Source organism: Hordeum vulgare, chromosome 7H, assembly GCF_904849725.1.
Source record: "Hordeum vulgare subsp. vulgare chromosome 7H, MorexV3_pseudomolecules_assembly, whole genome shotgun sequence".
Taxonomy (NCBI): domain Eukaryota; kingdom Viridiplantae; phylum Streptophyta; class Magnoliopsida; order Poales; family Poaceae; genus Hordeum; species Hordeum vulgare.
The window spans coordinates 181789243-181799383 of record NC_058524.1 but is presented as its reverse complement, the minus strand read 5'-3'; the positions used below and the strand labels follow the sequence as shown (position 1 = coordinate 181799383).

Here is a 10141-nt window from a genome sequence, read left to right as displayed (position 1 = left end):
AAATTTGTGATATGCAAAAAATCTAAAGATGTAGACAATGTTATTATAAAATTGAAACTATTTCACTTCTCCTTAAGAGATAGAGCTAAGGAATAATTAGTGTTTTTGCCTAGAAATAGCAAATGCAAAGACGCTTTTATTGGAAAACATACATTATCCTCCTTTAAAAATTACTTCTTTGAGAAACCGGATTATGAACATTAAAGAATTTGATCAAGAACAAGTTGCCCAAGAATTTTCCTACTCAAGTTTTAAGTATCTCGATGGTAGTACATATTTTATGTAGGGCTAAACTTTGTGTCTAGAAATCTTCTAGGTTCCGCTGCAGGTGGCACCTTTATGGGATCACTCTTGGGGCAACAACTAAGTTGCTTGGCAACATGACTTCAAACTATTCTCAATGACACACTAAGCGAGCTCAAACTGGCAAGAAGGTAAATTCGGTTGTACATATTTTCTCGCTTAATGAAAAAGATGACAAATTATGCCCTTGCTTGGTACTAAACAAGTCTCTATGGAACCAAATAGTGTTCCATTAGCTTCTTTAATTGAACAGAGTAAGGGCAATATTGATGTTAATTTTATTGAAGATTAATTTAAATAACAACACTTATACAAGTAAATTTGGTAATAATCCTAGACTACATCCCAATAATTTTGGAAATTCTTATTATTATTATTATTATTATTATTATTATTATTATTGTTATTATTATTATTATTGTTATTATTATTATTATTATTATTATTATTATAGATTACCTACTGGTTTTGATAGTACAACTAAAGATTTCATAAATTCTCAAAAGGTTTTTGATGATACAAAAGAAAAGTTTGGGATACTTGATGGTATTGCTAGAAATGTTGACAATCTTGTTCGCGAGGTGGATTGACTTATAGTTGAAAGTTTGCCACCTAATAAAGATGGAATGTCTGAATCCTTGAAATCTATCCAAGTATCTATTGACTATATTAGTAAGATGATTGTCATGCTTACAGTTAGGCTAGAGCAGGAAGAGAGAGGCTACATCACACCTTATCACTAATAATGATGAAGATCTTACAACTATAGGTCTGACACCCATATAATACTTATTTAGGAAAACTGAAAAATGTTAAAAACGACAATAAGAATAAAGGGACTGGGGAAGAGTCAACTTTAGGTAGAAGTAGTCCCATGAGTTCGGAGGGTGAAAATTCTTGTGTTGGAATCAATAAAAGTGGGCTTGGAGAGGTCAAGACTTCAAATAGTATTACACCCACTATTTTGAATTGTAAATACTTCAATTATGATAGTAGGAAGGCAAAACAAGTATAACTTCAAAACTTTGAACTCATAGAGAGGAAACTTGATATTATTGCAATACCTACAAGCATATGTTCCTCCTTCATCACAATTTTCGATAGCATCATGAATGAGTTCAAGAATATAAATATCACATAAAGCATTATCTCCATGATCCACAAGCATAGAAAATTTATTACTCTCCTCATAAGCAAATTTCTTATCATTCATAATAGTGGGAGCAAACTCAGAAAGTTATTGTAGAAGCAAATTTACCCAATGCCTACGATCTCAATAAGACTTTTACTAAACATATTGTAGAAGCACTGATTAAAGCTAATGAAGAAAGGCTAGAATAGAAGTCTCTATTCCCAGAAAGTTAGATGATGGCTGGGAACCTAATATAGAAGTCAAGAACAATAATTATGAATGCAATGCCATGTGTGATTTGGGTGCAAGTGTATATATATACTGCAATGTCTTTCCTTAATTGGTTCTTGTTCTCATGAAATTACAGTAAAATTCTATATGATTCTTGCAAATCATAAAGGTCTTGTATTACAAGACATGATTTTTTTTATTCTTGCAAGCTTTGATTCCAAATTATGTTCAAACCATGTATAAAATTGAACATATGTTCACACATTCACTTTAAAAATGTTGTATAATGTTCAGAACTTAAGCTCCGACTCTTGAGCATGAGTTGGAGTTGACGTCCTAAACATTATAACCGAGTTGTGAATAGTGGCAAATCTTAGAAGAAAATTAGGAGGTGCTCAAAGTTAACGACGAGTAGAAAAGAAAAGGTCAAAAACTCTCAATCCTTTCAAATAAGGTCAAAATTTTGTTTCGAATACCAGTAATTTTTCTTTTCCAATTTTTGAAGGGGGGTCAAGCCTGGTAGATTAGCCACTGGTTGTGAACATATATTCAATTATATATGTTTTCTTATAATTGAATTTAGCAATTTTCTTGTAAACTGTGAACATATATTCAATTTTATACATGCTTTAGACTTTATCATAGAAATTGCTTAGTTGGTGCTAACCACTATGGAGTGAGGTGCGAAGAGAAAAAAGAGGTTGGAATTGGTTCCAGACTTCCAGTACTATACCCAGGTTCTAAAAGAGAGTTGACTATGAGAGGCCGAAGCTAATCCAAATTATGAGAGGAAGGTAGATTTTTTTAGGGGTATTACCAAGTTTTATTGCTCAAACTCCACGAGGGAAGGAATACAACTGGGATCATGGGGATGGACCAACCAAACGTGTCGTCCCTGCTCTAGAGAATAATAAGAAAACTTGGCTAACCTATCTGCATCAACATTAGCAGGTCTACCTTCATAGGTGCATTTACAATTGAACATTGAAGCTCTATTCCTAATTTCAGTAATGATGGTACCATATGCAGCGTTGCTTCCGTTCTGGATATTATGAGAGGAAGGTAGATGATAAAGAAAAGTCTGACATGTGAGCCCAAAAATAGATGCTAGGAAGAAGTTTACATCGGAGCAATTTTAGTTTCTTATAAGGAGTTCTAGCAATGTTCTCAGAACAAACGACATTCTCATGCTCTATCTCATACCCTCATGCTGCCATTGCTGTCCTCAGCCAAGCAACGCCATCGAAGTCTTTGAACATTTGGTGTTCATATTTTCTTCCGGTAAATTCGACAAACATATACACACTCACTAATTGAACTTAACATGAAGAGCTACCAGTTTTGTATACTTTCTCTTCTCTGTTCCTCTATACTTGTTCTCACCTGAACTTCCTTTTTGGAGGCATTTCATGTGAACTTGAAAGACTTGACAGACTGCAAAAACATATGCATACATAAAAGAAATCAGCCAGTCCTCCAGCAAGTAAAAGCTAGCAGGAGGCACATTCAATCTAAGAAGAATAGCAGGAGGCACATTCAATCTACGAAGATGTCACCTTCTCTATCTCAGGCTTGTATATGGCTGAATCCTCGTCGTCATCGATGTACTGTGCGACACACCAATGTGGACAAACAAATGTGAGTGAAGTGATGTTGGTTGGTTGACCTGACGTCCTGACCAGAGGAGAAGATCGAAGTACCTGTCCTGTCACCGTGTAGAGCCGGTTGTACCAGCCGTTGAACGCCATCCCGATGGCGGACACGATGTGGCGGCGCTTCTCGCCGGGGTTCTGCAGCGTGTACTCGATGTAGTAGAGACCGTTTGCTGCCTTGGAGTCGATGAGCTTCGCGGTGAGCCCCGCCGGCCGCTGCCAGCTCCTGTCCAGGCCTGTCACCTGCTCGGCCAAGACAGAGTAAATCAAAATGGCCACGATACATGAGTAGCAATTTACAGACTATCATGTATATGTAGATGTTAATCATGTTGCTCATGTAGGATTAGGAAAGAAAGCCAAACCGAGTCCTAGTAGTATTAGGATTCCTAGTCCTAGTCTATTTCCATAGTCCCTTGTGGACGTGTATAAAAGACACCCTAGGGGTGTTGATTGTAACACCAGAAAAACGAAAAGCAATACAAAGCAAAGGCTCGACACGGGCCTTTAGCCATCAAATCCATCGATCAGTTTTATTCGTGTCGCTAGTTAGCAAGTTCCGTCAAGTAGCCGGCCGAAGCAAGAATCGCGTAGGCACGCCTGTACAGCTGCATACGCACGTTCAAAAGCCAACAATTGGTATCTAGAGCCTCGACGATCTACGGTCTACGATGACGGACAGCGACGCTGAGTCGGTCAAGTCCGGCAGCGGCGGTGCCAAGGCGAACAAGAACGGCGACAAGGTGAAGAAGGGCGTCAAGTCAGCAACCAGTGGTGGAGGAACGAGCGGCGCTAACGTCCAGGCGCATCGCAACATCCCCATCCAGTACCCGATGCTCACCGACGCCAACTACGGCGTGTGGGCGGTGAAGATGAAGATTATTCTTCGATCCCTTCGAGTGTGGGAGGCCATCACGGACGACGACGTCGACGAGGAGCGCGACGAAGGTGCCATGGCCGCCATAGCCCAGTCTGTGCCGGATTCCGTGCTGATGACATTGGCGGAGTTCGAGACGGCAAGAGAGGCGTGGAACGCACTCAAGGAGATGAGGATCGGAGAAGATCGCGTCACCAAGGCTCGGGCACAAGTGCTGAAGCGCCAATTTCACAAGTTGCAGATGGAGGAAACTAAATCTGTGAATGACTACGCCATGCGTCTTACTACTTTGGTGGAGAGATCCGCGCGCTTGGTGCAAAGCTCGATGAGACCGAGATCGTGGAGAAATTTTTCAGTTCTGTCACTGATAAATTCACGTACATCATCGGCACGCTCGAGCAGCTTTACGACATCGACGACATGACCATAACGGAGGCGATCGGACGATTGCGGACATGGGAAGAGAATGCTCGTGGCTGTCGGAAAGGCAAAGGAGGAGGTAGTGACCAACTCATGTACTCGCGCACAGATTGGGAGGCCCCAAGTAGCAAAGGAAGGCGTGACGGTGGCGAGGGCTCAAGCAACACGAAGGGCGATGGACAAAATGGAAAAGGCAAAGGAAAAGGCAAACCACAAGGTCGTGGTAAGGCGGGCCAATCTAAAGAGCAGAAACCACGGAACTTGGACTTGTCCGAGGTCAAGTGCTATAATTGCAATAAGATGGGTCACTTTGCGAAGGATTGTCCAAAGCCTAACAAGCGGGAGATCAAGGCAAATTTGGCAAAGCAGGAAGACGAAGGTCCAAGTCTTCTGATGGCCGAAGTTTGTGATCTCGCTGAAACGGTGGTTGTGAAACCAAGCCGGAAGGTGCTACTTCATGAGGAAAAAGTGACACCAAAGTTATCCGGTGATCAGAACGTGTCGTGGTATCTCGACACAGGTGCCAGTAACCACATGACGGGGTGCAAGGAGAAATTCCTCGAGCTGGAATACGATGTTGAAGGCTCGGTCAAGTTCGGTGATGGTTCAGCTGTGGAGATTTGCGGGCAAGGATCTGTCCTCTTTGAGGGTCTCACAGGCGAACATCGCATACTCACCGGAGTGTACTACATCCCACGGCTGCGCAACAACATCATCTCTATTGGGAAGCTTGACGAGAATGGATGCAAGGTGAATATAGAGAGCGGAGTGATGACGATCTTCGGCAACCTCCGAAACGTGCTAGCTCGTGTTAATCACACACGGAATAGGCTCTATATCCTCAACCTTGATCAATCTCAACCGGAGTGTTGGCTCGCCAAGAGTGATGATGATTCGTGGTTATGGCATGCTAGATTTGGACACGTTAACTTCTACGCCTTGAAGAAGATGTCAAAGATGGAGATGGTATCCGGGATGCCAGTTATCGACCATGTTGATCGAGTATGTGACGGGTGCTTGGTTGGAAAACAGCACCGCAGGCCATTCCCTGCTCAGTCTACCTATCGTGCAAGTGATGCACTCGAGCTGCTCCATGGTGATCTATGTGGCCCTATCACCCCGGCAACTCACGCTGGAAAGAAGTATTTCTTCCTTGTGGTAGACGACTACTCGAGATATATGTGGGTCGTTCTCCTACGGTCTAAAGATGAGGCGTTTGAAGCGTTCAAGAAGCTGAAGGCTGCAACGGAGATGGAACACAAGCTGAAGGTTCGCGCTCTACGGACAGATCGCGGCGGAGAGTTTACGTCGAATGAGTTCAACGACTACTGCGAGAAGATTGGCATAAAGAGGTTCCTCACGGCACCTTACACGCCGCAGCAGAATGGGGTCGTTGAAAGGCGCAATCGAACCGTCGTTGACATGGCAAGGAGTTTACTCAAGAGCAAGAACCTGCCGGGGATTTTTTGGGCAGAAGCTGTCTCGACGGCGGTCTATCTTCTCAACCGGGCTCCAACGAAGGCGGTGATCGGCAAGACTCCGTATGAAGCAATTTACGGACGTAAGCCGAATGTGTCTCATCTATGGACGTTCGGGTGCGTGGCACATGTGAAGACGGCGGAGCCACATCTCTCAAAGCTTGCCGATCGTAGCACCAAGATGGTGTTCATCGGATACGAGAGCAGTTCTGGCACCAAGGCATACCGTTTCTACGATCCACAAACCAAGCGTCTACGGATTTCACGCGACGTCGTGTTTGAAGAAAACCAAGCGTGGAATTGGAGCGCTGCAGCCGACGATGCTCCAAACAGTAACATATTTGCAGTTGAATTTTCAACTGATGATGATGCAGGGGAGGATGTCCAGGTGGTTGGCAAGACGCCCAACCAAGGTGACCACAATGGTAGTGATCATCATGGTGCCGACACCGACAACGACGCGCATAGGTCGCAAGGAGATAACGACAACGCCGCGCACGACACAGGCGGAGATCTCGACGACAACATCGACAACGAGGCGCATAGTGACGACGACAATCAAGATGATGGTCACGGTCACGACGACTACGCCGACGACACGGATGTCGATGACACACCAGGGTCTCAGCCGTCTTCCTCAAGTGCATCAACACTGGACACAATTTGTGTCGCCTCCTTTGCAAGCCACAACGGACTCCTCAGGGCCTCGTCGCTACAAGACCCTCAAGAAAGTCTACAAGTACACAAAGCCAGTTACGCTTGAGTACTCCGGACTATGTCTGTTCGGAGTTGAGGAGCCGGCGAACTTCGTAGAGGCGAGCAAAGGTCCTAGCTGGACGCACGCCATGGATGAGGAGATGGAGGCAATTGAGAGCAATGGCACGTGGACTTTGGTAACCCGACCTCCAAACCAAAAGACGATAGGTTTGAAGTGGGTTTACAAGTTAAAGAAGGACACGGAGGGTGCCATTGTGAAGTACAAGGCAAGACTCGTTGCAAAGGGCTACGTACAACGTCAAGGAGTTGACTATGATGAGGTGTTTGCACCGGTTGCTCGAATCGAGACGGTGAGAGTGCTCCTAGCTTTGGCAGCACAAGAGGATTGGAAGGTTCATCATATGGATGTTAAATCCGCTTTCCTCAACGGCGATCTCACAGAAGAAGTGTACGTGGAACAACCTCTCGGCTACGAGAAGAAAGGCGAAGAAGGGAAAGTTTACAAGCTCAAGAAGGCACTTTACGGGTTGAAGCAAGCGCCAAGAGCTTGGAACTCAAAGTTAGACCGAAGTCTGGTCTCGCTCGGGTTCAAGAGATGTCCCCTCGAGCACACAGTCTATACAAAGAACTCCAAAGGCTCAAACCTGCTAGTTGGAGTTTATGTCGACGATCTGATTATCACCGGAGATAGCGTACAAGAAATTGAACGTTTCAAGGCGCAAATGAAGAACAAGTTTAGCATGAGTGAACTGGGATTACTCAACTATTACTTGGGCATCGAAGTGAAGCAAAGCTCCGGAGAGATTTTCCTATGTCAATCGGCTTACGCGATCAAGTTATTGGAAAAGTGTGGCATGTCAGATTGCTACGCGACACAAGTTCCAATGGACCAACGTCACAAGTTGAGCAAGCGTAGCTCAAATCCGTCGGTGGACACCACAATGTATCGAAGCGTTGTGGGTAGCCTAAGATACTTGGTGCATACCCGACCTGACTTGGCTTATTCAGTCGGGATCGTGAGTCGTTTCATGGAGAATCCGACAACCGAACACATGAGCGCGGTCAATCAAATTCTACGCTATGTGAAAGGCACAATTAATCTTGGCTGCACGTACAGAAAGGAAAAGGAATGATTGATCCTTCGTGGATATTCAGATAGTGACATGGCAGGTGATGTTGATGACCGAAAGAGCACAACGGGCATGGTTTTCTACCTTGGCCCGAATCCGATTAGCTGGAATTCTCAGAAGCAAAAGGTGGTGGCACTGTCTTCATGCGAGGCAGAATACATAGCGGCAAGTACGGCGGCTTGTCAAGCAGTGTGGCTGAGAAGACTCCTAGCTATTCTTGCAAAGCGGGAGGTGCAGAAGGTGTCACTGAAGATCGATAACCAAGCTGCAATCTCGTTGTGCAAAAATCCGGTTCATCACGAAAGGAGCAAGCACATAGATACCCGGTTCCACCATATCCGGGAGTGCATTGAAGAAGGGTTGATCGAGGTTCAACATGTGAACACGAAAGACCAACTTGCCGATATTTTCACCAAGTCCCTCGGTCGACAGAAGTTCATCGAGATGAGGAGGAAAGTCGGAGTGCAAGAAGTGAAGTCAAGCAACAAGATTAAGGAGGTGAATGTAGATGTTAATCATGTTGCTCATGTAGGATTAGGAAAGAAAGCCAAACCGAGTCCTAGTAGTATTAGGATTCCTAGTCCTAGTCTATTTCCATAGTCCCTTGTGGACGTGTATAAAAGACACCCTAGGGGTGTTGATTGTAACACCAGAAAAACGAAAAGCAATACAAAGCAAAGGCTCGACACGGGCCTTTAGCCATCAAATCCATCGATCAGTTTTATTCGTGTCGCTAATTACGCAAGTTCCGTCAAGTAGCCGGTCGAAGCAAGAATCGCGTAGGCACGCCTGTACAACTGCATACGCACGTTCAAAAGCCAACAGTATATAGTCATTATTCTTGGAGAATGTGGATAGGCATTTGTGCAGTTCACTGAAGATTCTGCAAACAGGGTGCATAGTAGTACATACCAGGTTCTCGGCGAACTCGTCGACATTACCGAAGGACTTGAGGCTGGTGAAGTCTGGCCCGATTCCGGTGATCACGACGCTGACTGAAGTGTGTAGAAGAAAAAAATCTCATGAATTACGAGTGGAATGGGTATGGTGGATTGGTAGTTGGGAACGGGAGATGGAAGGATGCGTGCGTTGCGTACGTACCACTCGAGTTGGGGTTTTGCTCGGGGAAGAACGCCGTCACGTTCTTGAAGCCGCTGCGTTCACCTGCGCCGACCTGCCAGCCTGCACGGGAAAGGAAACATTCACCGAATTGCTCTTGCTCGTAGCCTTGCGGACTCTGATTCTGCCGCGCACAGTTCGTTTAAGAGCCAAAAAGACTGTATTTTGGCTGAACTCGCCCCATCTTTTTAATAGAAAGGCGAAGCACCTTGTGGAATCGCGAGGGTGAACTTGTTGGCCTCATCCTCGTACGCGGTGAACCCCTCCTGCGCCTCTTAAAATGAAACGAGATTCCACATCATCAGACATGGCCGGAGAAAAGGGAAACGGTGGTTGGCATTACCGGCGGCCTCGGCGAAAGCCTCGGCGGGGACGAGCAGTGGCGCCGACGACGCGGCGGTAGCGGAGAGGAGGACGCCGAGCAGGGCGTCCCGCCGCTTCACCCCCTCCTCCGTCCTCCGAGCAGGGAGGCAATGGCAGACCGTTGTTCTCGGCGGCTTCGCGTGGCCTCGTTGGGTCTTGCCGAGGCCCGGGCAGAGGGAGGCGGTGGTCACGGCGGCCATGGAGTACGGCTCGATGGTGGTCGACGTCGACGACGCTGATGTACTGTGCTTGCTCGGCTGCAGCTGCTGGTTCGCTTGGTTTTCAGAGGATATTTTTGCTTGGTGGCCGGCTGCCGTGTGGGACTTGTGGCTCGTCGTCCTCCTCGTTCCACGGCCAGTCTCGTCCATGGCCCGGGTCGACAAATAGCAAAGTGGGGCCATCAAACTCGTTCTTTTTTTTGATCAACCATCAAAACTCGGCTTCACCATGGGCTAGGTGGAGATGTGGCCGGTTCGGCGTGGACCGTACCATTAGCCGAGCCGGGATATACTATTCCGCGCACAGGAGATAAAATGTCTCTCCTGTGCTCGGGATATTATATCGTCCTCACGCGCTAGTTTTTGTATTGGCCGAGCCATTTACGGATTTCAGTTCCACCGGTACCAAAAAATGTCTTCCCTGAATCAATTTTTAATTTGGGGTTTTTTCTCGTTCTTTATTTCCATATATTTATTTTTCAATTTGCGAACAACTTTTTA

At 45.7% G+C, this 10141-nt stretch overlaps 1 protein-coding gene across 1 annotated transcript; it reads right to left on the bottom strand.

Moving 5' to 3' along the window:
* Positions 1-2736: 2736 nt before the first annotated feature.
* On the bottom strand, positions 2737-9808 carry LOC123408797 (psbP domain-containing protein 3, chloroplastic). The gene is made up of 7 exons (XM_045101839.1): positions 9403-9808; positions 9268-9333; positions 9042-9122; positions 8853-8935; positions 3367-3561; positions 3223-3273; positions 2737-3100 (listed from the first exon to the last, which is right to left on the bottom strand). Exons 1-7 carry the CDS (start codon positions 9788-9790, stop codon positions 3074-3076), a joined length of 891 nt encoding a protein of 296 aa, XP_044957774.1. The 5' UTR covers positions 9791-9808; the 3' UTR covers positions 2737-3073.
* Between the last annotated feature and the right edge of the window lie 333 nt (positions 9809-10141).